We start from the raw sequence: 12,283 nt of genomic DNA, 5'->3' as shown, positions 1-12,283 counted from the left end.
TGGTTGTTCGCTACATCTCAGCGGGGGGGAGATCGCCCTCCTCAGGCCCTAGGCCCTTTCTGCACTTCCCATGGCAATGACCTCCGAAATCTCAGGGGGCTGAGAATGTTCTCCTTCCTCTGATGCAAGGTCAGAATCTTAACCTGTGAGTCGCTGCTACTGACCCCATCTGGAAGAGGCCAGAAGACGTGCACACTGGCGTAGGAGGACCTTTAGTGATTGGGAGATCCGTCCAGGGTTAATGTAACCTCCACCCACCACACTCCCTCGTCTAAAGGTTTTCCGTTGCCGTGACATATCACAGAATTGGAGTTCAAGTGGAACCTCAGAGAAACGAAGCAGAATGCGCTCTCTGCATATGTACCTCCAGGAGGATGGATCATTCCATTAGGGTGAGGGTGGGGCAGGGGTTCTTGCCCCGCTGGCTGCAACTCCCACAAAGGTCCCCCAGTAACAGGAAAAGAGCAACTCGATTCCTCTTTGGCGCTTCTCTTCCATTCACACCTCTGAGACGCCTGCATTTCCTCCCACTAACACCCAGCCACTGTGTAGGACGGGCCATGGGGAACTCGGGAGACCCAAATAAATTCTCAAGGCCTAGGAGACAGCGGGGATTCCCCCAGTCCAGGGAGAACGGGGCCGTCCGGGACCTCTGCATTCCCTCGTGCAAAGAGACGGTCGTTCACAGAACCACTGGAGATGACAGGAATAAAGCCACTAAATCTTCACTGGGTTCAAATGGCAGGTGACGAGGGCCCAGCACACTGACGCTTCCTGCCACAGGAGAGTACTCGGCCCTCTCCAGACTCCAAAGCAAACCGCTCAGAGCACTTATCCATTTCGGAAATGCCTCCCCCCCCCCAAAAGGCACCCCATCTCCAAACAGGGCCAGAGTCACAGATCCGCTTCCCGGGGACCAGCTACGCAGAAGCAATCACGGGGACACTGTGATCACCCCAGCCTCCCCCCCCCCCCGCCACGGCTCGCCCCGGGAGCCGCCCCCGCTCACCCTGCCTCCGTTTCTTCTGCAGGAATCAGGGCTCCCCTCCCCACCTTCCTGCCAGGACTGCGGCCCCTAGACTCAGTCCCCTGTGGCTGGGACGTGTCCTGCTTCTGGTAGTGTCCTCACTGCTCACGCCCAGGGCCTTCCAGAGAGCAGAGCTCAGCCCACGTGTGGGAATCAAGGAGCCAGTGAGCAGGGCTCCCTCTCTGCTGGGAGGACGTCTCCCCTCCACTCTGGAAGAACCAGGCCAACGCAGGAGCACACCGGTGCGTGCCTTTGGTATTCGCGGAATCACGGACAGGAAGGCATCAGAAACAAGAACCAACAAACTTTTCCTTTTATTTCTCTATTTCCTGACCCCCATCCCTTCCCTCCTCCTTTCTTTCGCCTTTTCAACCCATCGCTAGACCGGTGCCCTGTGATTTTGGTCCGGAGCAGAAACGAGGAGGCAAGGGGTCCCAAATGGTTTCCAGGACATGACAAAACTCTTAACTCTTGAACTGGGTACGGACAAACGCTGCGGGGTGGATGTCACTCACACACTCAGCCGCTGAAACGGATGAAACCTTCTATGGCCAGGAACCCCACAGGGGAGCTTTCTCCAGGACACCAAGCTCTGGATGTGGGAGTCATCCCAGGGAACTGCCCCCCCCCCCCCCGCCACCCCCGGGAGGCTCCTGGCCCTGCTTTCTTCTCCCACCCTCCCCGGCCCTGCACTCTTTACGACGCCCAGGGCTCTGTCTTCACGCACACGTGCGCACACACACACGCACACACGCCCCAGGGAAGAAGCAACAAGCAGCCTCGCTTCACGCCCAGCACCCTGGAGGAGAAGCTGCCGACCCCAGCGAAGCTGCCCCCGGGGCTCAGGCCCCCTCTCCCTCATCTCTCACAGCCTCTTCAGACAGGGCCAGCGCAGAAGCCGACTGCCCAGGATTGAGCCGGAGGAAATACTCCTCCATTTGCAACGGGCTGGTTTCGGCGTGGGCCCTGGGACCCCACAGGAACTCGTAGCGGGCAGGGTCGCTGCCGGGCACCTGCCGGTACTCCACGTACCCTTCCTGCACCCAGACCTTGGTGAGGAGCTCCCTGGGCTCCCCGTAGATGATGTGCTCCTGGCCTGCATACACCCCCATGAAGGCCAGCGCTTCCCACACCTCCTCCTCGGGGGCACGGTCATCCTCCACGAGGATCACCCCCAGGACGTAAACCAGGAGGCCGTTCTTGGGCATGCCCTGCTCACCGCTCAGCATCCCGTCACAGGTGAGGCCCAGGACCGGGACCAGGACGTAGGAGTGGTCGCTGGGGTCCACTTCCTTCACATGCACGCCAAAGACCAGCTGCATGCACTGGGAGGCCTGGCCCAAGATCACAGGGAAGGCAACCTGGGCGTCGTTGCCGATGACCTCCAGCATCTCCACCTGGCTGGTGGGCTGCTGGGTGCGATACTTGAGGAGCAGGAAGGCCACCAGGTGGGCCGCCTTCAGGTGGAGTGTGGTTTGCAGCGGGGGCGGGGCCGCTCCAGGCTCCAGCCCAGTGCCAGAGCCCTCCTCCTCCAGGGCTGAGCCTGAGATATCTTCAGACAGGCTCCAGGGAGCGGCTGCCCCGGCACTGGGCGGCGGGCAGGCACTCAGAGGGCTCTGGGGAGGGCTTGGAGACCCAGCGGCAGACCCGTCCTCTGGGGTGTCTGGGGTGTCGAGGAACAGGGAAAAGTAAGAGGAGGAGGAGGACAGTGAGGAGGAGGAGGAGGAGGAGGGGGAGGAGGAGGAGGAGGGGGAGGAGGAGGAGGGGGAGGGGGAGGGGGAGGGGGAGGAGGGGGAGAGGAACTCCTCGGCCTCCGCAGCCCAGGACAGCGGTGCGGGAGGCAGGTGCTCGGCCTCTCTCGGGTCCTGAAGCTCTGCCTCCAACTTCTGGAGCTCCTTGCTCTCACCCAGAGGCATGATGACTTCCGTCTGGCGGCAGGCACCCGGTGCGACCCGGTGGGCGCAGGCGACCCAAAGGCCTGGGAGAGAGACGGGGCGGGAGGAGCCTCGGCTGAGGAAGGGCCCCGTGGCAGCTGTGACAACGGCGACTCCGGGTCTCCGTGTGGGCACTCCCTGGCCTCACAGGGGTCTCTCCCCATGGGCCGCCTGTCCTCCGAGAGACCCAAGGGGGAAGCCAAGGGCCTCCTCCCTCTGCCCTGTGATCTTAGGAGTCCTGCCTGACACCAAGGCCTTCGCCTCCCAGGTCCTGAGTCCCCTGCAGGAGGGAAGGAGGGGGCACCTCAGGGCGCAGACTGGGAGTGCAGCCCAGGGTCCCCGGGGGCAGGCAGGAGGGCTGGGTCTGACTCCGGGAGGTCCCCACTGCGGGACACCGGGGGGGGGGGTGAGGGGGGGTGGTCCTCCCTCAGGTTTTGACCCTGGTTTCTGCACGCCACCCCCCGCCACTGGGGGTCCAGGGCCCTCCCCTCTGCCCACGTGAGCATCTGCTCCTTTCATCAGGCCCTCACCTCAGTCTCTCTGAGACCCGGATTCGGAAGTCCAGACTCACTACGGGTTCCAATCACCCCCCTGCCCCCAATGGACCTTCCCTGTCTGACGCTGTGCTGGGGTCCAGGGTCCTTCACTCCTCCCTCCGCAATCTTAACACGAAGCCCAGCAGGACCTGAGCCCGGCCCTCTACCCACCCGAGGGAGGCCCTGCTCCTTCTGCCAAGGCCCCCAGAGTCTTTGAGACCTGGATGTGCAAGTCGGGACTCACCAGGTGCTACCAACCCGCCCGCCTCTCCCCCGCGGACCATTCCTGACTGACGCTGTGCTGGGGTGCAGGGTCCCTCACTCCTCCCTCTGCATCCTCAGCGTGAAGCCAGCAGGACCGGGGCCCGCCCTCTGTCCAGGCGTGTGAGACCCAGCCCCTTCTGCCAAGGCCCCCAGAGTCTTTGATACCTGGATATACAAGTCCAGACTCACCACGTGCTCCCATATCCGCCGCCCCCTCCCCCCCCCTCACGGACCTTCGAGGATTGACGCTGTGCTGGGGTCCAGGGTCCCACAGTCCTCCCTCTGCATCCTCACCGAAAAGCGCAGCTGGATCTGAGACCGCCCCTCTGCCGACCAGATGGAGGCCCTGATCCTCCCGCCAAGGCCCCCAGCGTCTTTGAGACCCGGATGCGGAAGTGCGGACTCTGCACGTGTTCCCATCCCCCCCTACCCCGGCGGACCTTCCCTGACTGACGCTGTGCTGGGGTCCAGGGTCCCTCACTCCTCCCTCTGCATCCTCAGCGTGAAGCCAGCAGGACCGGGGCCCGCCCTCTGTCCACCCGAGGGAGGCCCTGCCCCTTCTGCCAAGGCCCCTAGACTCTCGGGAGACCCGGATGCAGCAGTCCGCCGCACTGGCCGCGTGGCCCCTTCCCGCCCTGCGGCCTTCCCGGACTCACCCTGGGGCCCGACCTCGGTGAGGTCCCCTCTGTCCTGGGCTCCTGAGTCCCTCGGTCCTGCCCCCGATCGATCCCCACCCCGGCACCACTCGGACTCCCTGGGGCTGCCTGTGCCCCTGCCCCGTCCCGACCTGGCACCCTTCCCCTCTGACCCAGGTCCTCAGCTCCCTCAGACCCCCGCCGCGCATTTCACCGGACGCACCCACCTGTGGCCACCCTCCCCGGGGGGGCCCCCAGGGCCGGGCCGCGGCAGGGCCCGAGTGGCTGGACCTGAGCGGGGAGGAGTGGCCCCCACAGTCCTCCCTCTCCCCCCGCAACCCGCTCCAGGGAGGGCCCGGGCCCGTCCATCTGGGGACCCCTGTCCAGTGCCCCGGGCCGCGGCGGGAGGGGCTCAGCGGGACGACGCTGTCCCCTGGCGGGGTCGCTCGGGGCTGCCGGCATGGCGACCTGGCTCCTGGGGGACCCCGCACTCTGTGCTCCCTCACGGGTGCGTCTACCTGCACGCCTGGCGTCTCCCGACCGAGGGCCGTCCTCCCACTCACGGAGGTCCCGGCGTCTCTCAGGCCTCCGAGGCGGAAGTCGGCGCTCGTCACATCCGGACCCCACAGGAAGGGGTCCCGTAGGGTGCCAGCACGTGGGGCGCAGATGGGTTCCGGGGTGGGCTACGTGGGGCAGGAGAGGGGAGCGGCGTGCCGAGTCCGGACTTCCGCATCCGGGTCTCACAGACGCTGGGGCCGTGGCCGAAGGAGCGGGGCCTCCCTCCGTTGGGCAGAGGGCCGGGCTCAGGTTCTGCTGTGCTTCACGGTGAGGATGCAGACGGAGGAGGGAGGGACCCTGGACCCCAGCACAGCCTGGGTCCTGGAAGATCGTGACGGGGGGGGGCGTGGCGGCGTGGATGGGAGCACGTGGTGAGTCCGCACTTCCGCATCCGGGTCTCACAGACGCTGGGGCCGTGGCCGAAGGAGCAGGGCCTCCCTCCGTTGGGCAGAGGGAAGGCCGCAGGTCCTGCTGGGCTTTACGGTGAGGATGCCGAGGGAGGACTGAGGGACCCTGGACCCCAGCACAGCCTCGGTCCTGGAAGGTCCGTGACGGGGGGGGGGGGGGGGGGGGGCAGATGGGAGCACGTGGTGAGTCCGGATATTCGCATCCGGTCTCCCAGGCGGTGGGTCCTTGGAGGAAGGAGCGGGGCCTCCGTCGGGTGGGCAGAGGAGAGGGCCCAGCAGTAACCGGAGTCAAGGTATGAACTCTGGGGAAGGACAGAGGAGGTCTCCCAGACGGTGGGCCATAGTGTCTGTCCCGGAAGCTCTCTGGGGTCCATGGGGATACGTCGCGAGTGCCGACTTCAGGTGCTGGGTCTCAGAGAGTCCGGAGGTCTGGTGTAAGGAGCAGGGCCTCTAGTGGGCAGGCCGGGGGGGGGGGGTGCGGGGGGAGGAGGGCCCAGGTTCTGTCAGGAGTCAAGGTGAGGAGCAGAGGGAGGAATGAAGGACCCTGGACCCAGTAGGGAATCAGTCCTGGGAGGCCCCTGAGCGGGAGGAGGACGAGTGGCGTGTCCAGACTTCCACATCCGGGTCTCAGAGAGGCTGGGGGCTGGGGTAGGAGGCAGGTCTTCAGGTCAGCAGCAGGGAGGGCTCCGTTCCTGCTGGAATCCAGGTGAGAACACTGAGGGAGAACTGAGGGGGCCCTGGACCCCAGAACAGAGTCATAGACGGGAGGCTCTGGAGCAGCCGTCCGCCTGAGGCGCACCCCCGAATTTGGCCTTGGATCTCAGGGATGTGCGGGGCGGTCAGAGGGGAAAGGACTCGGGACAGCAGAGGGCAGGGCCCCACGTCTTGTTGGAGACCAGGAGGGAGGCCGGCTGAGAGCTGAAGACCATAGAGCCTGAAACAGACAATGATTTTGTTGCCCTTGGGCTCCTTCTTCCATGTGCCCCAAGGTGGGGGGGAGCAGCTGAGGTATTGACTGACGTCTGCAGCCCGGGTCTGAAGGAGGTGAGCCTTGGTCTGAGGAGTGGGGCCTCAGGTCAGCAGAGGGTGGAGTCCCAAGACCCTGAGGGAGGCCTGAGCAGACACCCACCCAGACACAGGGTTCCCAATGAAGTCCTGCCCCAGTGGTCAGTCCTGCGAGGCCAGGCCAGGTGTCAAGAAAAGTAAGGGCCCCACTTTCTCCTCTGGGTCTCAGCGGGTGGGTGGCCTTGGCCTGCAGGATGCATCCTGGGGTTAGAAGAAGGGATAGTTCCAGGTCCCGCCGAAAGTAAACAGGAGCACCTTGCGGACAAAGAGTGGACTCCCACCCCAGGACAGACGGGCCGACCCCGATCTCAGCTCTTTGTGAATTGGGTGGGGTGCAGGGGGAGGGCATGGAGTGCTGCCTCCTCACCCTCCTCTCGGAGGGTGAGGATCATGCTGGGAGAGGTTGCAGTCAGGTCATCTGGGGAAGCCCACCTGGGAGACACACAGGAGTCCCTGCTCCTGCCAAGAGTCAGTGTGGGGACCCCCTGAGGGAGGGGTAAGTGGCTCCCACCGCACCCCTCGGGACACGGAGGGGATGGCCCCGAAATCGGTGCAGCCCCTACCTGGCAGCCCTGGGAACCCTGGGTGGGGCGTGTCAGGCTGAACCCCTCCTCCTCTCCAGCTCCCTGGTCTAAGGGAGGGGAGGGCCTGGGCTGAGGACCTGGACTCAGGTAGCAGAGGAGTCAGGGGCCTTGGCTCTGGCTCTGGGCCTGGGGCCGGGGGGGGGGGGGGGGGGCGGCGGGGGGGGCGGGACAGGAGTCCTTGATGGGGACTTGAGAAATGAGGGGCTGCCTCCCACAGCAGGATCCTTAGGGCCCGGGCCTACCCTGCCGCTGCTGCCAGCCCTGGGGAGACAGGCGATCGGTGGGCCAAGTTGTTTCTCTTGACATTTCCTTCTGGCGTCTCCCAGGGAGGAGGCCTTGACACCAGGAGGGTGGCCTCGGGTCAACACAGGGAGTTTTCCCAGGCCTTCCGTGGGGTCAAGGACTAGACGGAGAGGTGCGCCCAACCCAGCACAGACCGGCACCCGAGCTTGGCCGTCCCTGGGATCCCGAGACGAGCCCTTAGACCTCTGGCAGGCGTGGGCAGAGGTGGGCCCCCTCGCTTACCTTCTGTGGGGTCCCAGGGCTGCGTGGCCTTGTTGTGACCCTGTGGCCTCAGGCTGCGGGGGTGGGGCCCAGGCCCTGCCAGGGGAAATAGCAGTCCCCTGAGGGGCCAAGGAGGGGACCGCCCAGCTTGGACGGATGGGGACCTCACAGAGTCCGCCCCAGCCCTCCTGCCCCACTGGGGCCCTTGTGCCGTGCTCTGTGTCTGCACCCCGAAGTGACACCTGCTTTTCTCCTCCAGGGGCTTCCAGAGCTCAGAGTGGAGGCCTAGGTCCGAGGCAGGAGCCTCTAAGGTCCCAGAGCAGGGGAGGTGCAGGTGAGTGCCAGTGGTCAAGGTGAGGTACTTGCTCTGAGCGTGGAGCCAGGGGCTCGCCCGTCCCACCGCAGACGGGGCCACTCAGCACCCAAGTCCGACGCAGCGCACTGTCAGCTCCGGGGCTTCAGGCCTCTGCTGCCTGGGCCGCACCCTGAGGAGCCGTCCCACACCTTTCCTCAGGTTCTGAGGGACGTGCTCTGCAGGACGCTGTGGGTCAGAAGGGAGAGTGGCAGGCCCTGATGGGAATCAGTATGCACCCCTGAAGGATGCTGAGGGCATTTCCCATCCAGGCAGAGTGGGCCCCACTCTCCCACGCTCGGCACCCTCCGAGGGCGGAGGCAGGGAAGGCTGCGGGTGGTGCACCCACTCCCTGCCGCTGTCAGGGAGGTGAGATTCTGTTCAGAGGGCTGATTTCAGCTCAACAGAGGGAGCCATACCTGGTCAGCAGAGAAAAGACTTCAAAGATCGGCCAGGACTCAAGAAAAGGACCCTTTGGGAGGATGGAGGGTATGAACGTTTCCCCCCACTTCGAAAGAGAAGGGACCTTAACGAGAGTCCAGGTTCCCCGTTCTCAGCCCAGGGAGGGCCTAGCAGGGATGGCTGGATGTGGCTCCTCTGCCGCATGGTTGGGCCTGGGGGTGCTCCGGAACGTGAGGCCCTTGGCCTGTGGGAAACATCAAGGCGGCAGAGGGAGGATCCCAGGATCCCCCAGGCAGCCGTACGAGGACCCTGAAGGAGGGCTGACCTTACCCCCGCCCCCATCTCAGAAAAGAAAGGACTGCACAGAGTCCACCTCTGCCCTGGTGTCAGCCCCGGAAGGAACAGTCAGCGGTGGCCCTAGGTGGCATGCTCACTTGTCCCATGGGCCGGAAGGTGGGGAGTCCTTGGGGAGTTGAGGTCTTGGTCTGAGGGGCACATGGCTTCTGTCTCAGGTCGGGGGCCGGGAGGAAGGGCAGGCCCTGGCAGGAAGAAAGAGGAACCTACTCGGAGATTGAGGGTCTCCCCAACCCAGGAGAGGGGGGCCGGGCCCCACAGCCAGCCTTTTGTGATCTTGCATATGGTGTAGATGTGGTGTAGATACCTTTTGGTACCAACCGCGTGTGGTGGAGATGCCTTTTGGTACCAACTGCAAGATGGAGGGGGCGTTGCCCACGACAGTGGGTCTCGCCCGCCCACAAAGAGTCTAGGAATTCAAGGCAGCTCTGAGGCTCTATCCAGAGATAGCAGCAGCTTCCCCACAGAGTAGGTGCTCGGGCCTACAAGAACGTCCCACCATTGGGTGGTCACTTGGCCAGCCCTGGGTTGTTCTGGGTGCTTGTGACAAAAGGCCCTAAAGCAGAGGTTCCCAGGACCCCGTCCGCCGCTGCCCCGAACGGGCTGGAGCAGCTCACGGAACTCAGGCACACAACTCACTCAGTAGACCCCCGGGTGCTTGCCAACGGATGTAGCTCGGGAACAGCCAGACGCGAGAGCTGCGTGGGCCACGGGAGGGCACGGGTGTGGAGAAGCTTCCATGCCCTCTGAGTGCGCCCCTCCCCCACACCTCCATGTCACCCACCTGAAAGCTCTCTGAGCCTGTCCCTTTGGGGATTGATGGAGGCTCCCTCACTCAATGGCTACCCCCCTCTGCGCTCTCCTGTGCTCAGGGGGTGGGGGGACTGAAAGTTCCCACCCTCTAGCCCCCTGGCTGGTTCTCCTGGCACCCAGCCCCCATCCAAAGGTGCTGCCCAAAGTCACCTCCTGGACATTAACAAACGACACATTTATCATTCCCCACACTTTGGAAATTGCAAGAGTTTGAGAGCAGAGAGCCAGCGCCTGTGGACAAAGAGCAAAACCTACATTTACTTATAAATCACAGTATCCAAGGTGCCTTTTCAGGCTCTTGGGAGCTCTCAGGGAGGCGAGGACCATGCTCTGAGAGGACAGCATCAGGTCATCTGAGGAAGCCCACCTGGGTAACAGGAGTCCCAGGTGAGGACCCCGAGGGAAGGGAGTGGACCCCAATTGCCAGAACGAGGAGGGGACCCGCCCCAGAAGCCTGGCCTGCCCCCACTGTCAGCCCTGGGAACTCTGTGCGGGGCCAGTCTGGGGCTGAGCCCCTTCTTCCTTCCAGATCCCTGCTCTCAGGGAGGCAAAGGCCTTGGTCTGAGGGTCTGAACTCAGGTCAGCGGAGGCAGGATCCTGGGCCCTGGCAGGAGTCAAGGACGCGGCAGCCTCCCCTTCCCCGGGAACCTGGGAGGCCCCGGGCAGTGCGGTCAGATGGGGCCGCCCTCCCGTCCTTCTGTTCAGGCTCAGGGCTGTGTGGTCTTGTGCTGAGGCTTTTGCTTCAGGCGAGCAGAGGGATGGGGCCCGGGCCCTGCCAGGGCAGAGGTGAGTCCCCCGAGTGCGCCGAGTGGGGACCACCCCCCCACTCACCCCCCGACCCCCCCCCCCCCCGGTATCCCGCAGTGGGGACCTCCTGGAGTCAGACCCAGCCCTCCTGCCTGCCCCCGGGGACCCTGGGCTGCACTCCCAGTCTGCGCCCTGAGGTGCCCCCTCCTTCCCTCCTGCAGGGGACTCAGGACCTGGGAGGCGAAGGCCTTGGTGTCAGGCAGGACTCCTAAGGTCAGAGGGCAGAGGGAGGAGGCCTTGGCTTCCCCCTTGGGTCTCTCAGAGGACAGGCGGCCCATGGGGAGAGACCCCTGTGAGGCCAGGGAGTGCCCGCACGGAGACCCGGAGTCGCCGTTGTCACAGCTGCCACGGGGCCCTTCCTCAGCCGAGGCTCCTCCCGCCCCGTCTCTCTCCCAGGCCTTTGGGTCGCCTGCGCCCACCGGGCCGCACCGGGTGCCTGCCGCCAGACGGAAGTCATCATGCCTCTGGGTGAGAGCAAGGAGCTCCAGAAGTTGGAGGCAGAGCTTCAGGACCCGAGAGAGGCCGAGCACCTGCCTCCCGCACCGCTGTCCTGGGCTGCGGAGGCCGAGGAGTTCCTCTCCCCCTCCTCCCCCTCTCCCTCCCCCTCCTCAAGGTCCTCCTCCTCCTCCTCCTTTGCCCTGTTCCTTGACACCCCAGAGGACCGGTCTGCCGCTGGGTCTCCAAGCCCTCCCCAGAGCCCTCTGAGTGCCTGCCCGCCGCCCAGTGCCGGGGCAGCCGCTCCCTGGAGCCTGTCTGAAGATCTCTCAGGCTCAGCCCCGGAGGAGGAGGGCTCTGGCCCTGGGCTGGAGCCTGGAGCGGCCCCGCCCCCGCTGCAAACCACACTCCACCTGAAGGCGGCCCACCTGGTGGCCTTCCTGCTCCTCAAGTATCGCACCCAGCAGCCCACCAGCCAGGCGGAGATGCTGGAGGTCATCGGCAACGACGCCCAGGATGCCTTCCCTGTGATCTTGGGCCGGGCCTCCCACTGCATGCAGCTGGTCTTTGGCGTGCATGTGAAGGAAGTGGACCCCAGCGACCACTCCTACATCCTGGTCCCGGTCCTGGGCCTCACCTGTGACGGGATGCTGAGCGGTGAGCAGGGCATGCCCAAGAACGGCCTCCTGGTTTACGTCCTGGGGGTGATCCTCGTGGAGGATGACCGTGCCCCCGAGGAGGAGGTGTGGGAAGCGCTGGCGTTCGTGGGGGTGTATGCCGGCCAGGAGCACATCATCTACGGGGAGCCCAGGGAGCTCCTCACCAAGGTCTGGGTGCAGGAAGGGTACGTGGAGTACCGGCAGGTGCCCGGCAGCGACCCTGCCCGCTACGAGTTCCTGTGGGGTCCCAGGGCCCACGCGGAAACCAGCCAGTTGCAAATGGAGGAGTATTTGCTCCGGGTCAATCCTGGGCAGTTGGCTTCCGCGCTGGCCCTGTGTGAAGAGGCTGTGAGAGATGAGGGAGAGGGGGCCTGAGCCCTGGGGGCTGCTTCGCTGGGGTCGGCAGCTTCTCCTCCATGGTGCTGGGCGTGAAGGGAGGCCGCTTGTTGGTTCTTCCCTGGGGCGTGTGTGCGTGTGTGTGTGCGCGCGTGTGCGTGAAGACAGAGCCCTGGGCGTCGTAAAGAGTGCAGGGCCGGGGAGGGTGGGAGCAGAAAGCAGGGCCAGGAGCCTCCTGGGGTTGGCGGGGGGGGGGGGCAGTTCCCTGGGATGACTCCCACATCCAGAGCTGGTGTCCTGGAGAAAGCTCCCCTGTGGGGTTCCTTGCCATAGAAGGTCTCATCCGTTTCAGCGGCTGAATGTGTGAGTGACATCCACCCCGCAGCGTTTGTCCGTACCCAGTTCAAGAGTTAAGAGTTTTGTCATGTCCCGGAAACCATTTGGGACCCCTTGCCTCCTCGTTTCTGCTCCGGACCAAAATCACAGGGCACCGGTCTAGCGATGGGTTGAAAAGGCGAAAGAAAGGAGGAGGGAAGGGATGGGGGTCAGGAAATAGAGAAATAAAAGGAAAAGTTTGTTGGTTCTTGCTTCTGATGCCTTCCTGTCCATCA

At 64.6% G+C, this 12,283-nt stretch overlaps 2 protein-coding genes across 2 annotated transcripts; one reads left to right on the top strand and one right to left on the bottom strand.

Moving 5' to 3' along the window:
- Nucleotides 1–1,722: 1,722 nt before the first annotated feature.
- Nucleotides 1,723–5,504, bottom strand: LOC148162962 (melanoma-associated antigen 8-like). The gene is made up of 2 exons (XM_088028612.1): nucleotides 4,915–5,504; nucleotides 1,723–3,005 (listed from the first exon to the last, which is right to left on the bottom strand). The coding sequence occupies exon 2, from the start codon at nucleotides 2,941–2,943 to the stop codon at nucleotides 1,870–1,872; it is 1,074 nt and encodes a 357-aa protein (XP_087884738.1). The 5' UTR covers nucleotides 2,944–3,005; nucleotides 4,915–5,504; the 3' UTR covers nucleotides 1,723–1,869.
- Nucleotides 5,505–7,590: 2,086 nt separating this feature from the next.
- Nucleotides 7,591–11,735, top strand: LOC148162961 (melanoma-associated antigen 8-like). The gene is made up of 2 exons (XM_088028611.1): nucleotides 7,591–7,848; nucleotides 10,639–11,735. Exons 1-2 carry the CDS (start codon nucleotides 7,671–7,673, stop codon nucleotides 11,709–11,711), a joined length of 1,251 nt encoding a protein of 416 aa, XP_087884737.1. The 5' UTR covers nucleotides 7,591–7,670; the 3' UTR covers nucleotides 11,712–11,735.
- The last annotated feature ends 548 nt before the right edge of the window (nucleotides 11,736–12,283 follow it).

Source organism: Eumetopias jubatus, unplaced genomic scaffold (assembly GCF_037043125.1).
Source record: "Eumetopias jubatus isolate StellerSeaLion01/CBP00866 unplaced genomic scaffold, mEumJub1_p1.0 scaffold_11, whole genome shotgun sequence".
In the NCBI taxonomy this organism is placed as follows: Eukaryota; Metazoa; Chordata; class Mammalia; order Carnivora; family Otariidae; genus Eumetopias; species Eumetopias jubatus.
This window is presented reverse-complemented; position numbering and strand designations above follow the sequence as displayed.

Excerpts from the sequence above, each read along its gene's own strand:
- LOC148162962 (XM_088028612.1), bottom strand. The coding sequence starts at position 2,943 with ATGCCTCTGGGTGAGAGCAAGGAGCTCCAGAAGTTGGAGGCAGAGCTT.
- LOC148162961 (XM_088028611.1), top strand. The coding sequence starts at position 7,671 with ATGGGGACCTCACAGAGTCCGCCCCAGCCCTCCTGCCCCACTGGGGCC. Across the intron at positions 7,849-10,638 it reads CCAGAGCAGGGGAGGTGCAG|GCCTTTGGGTCGCCTGCGCC; the intron begins GTGAGTGCCAGT and ends TCTCTCTCCCAG.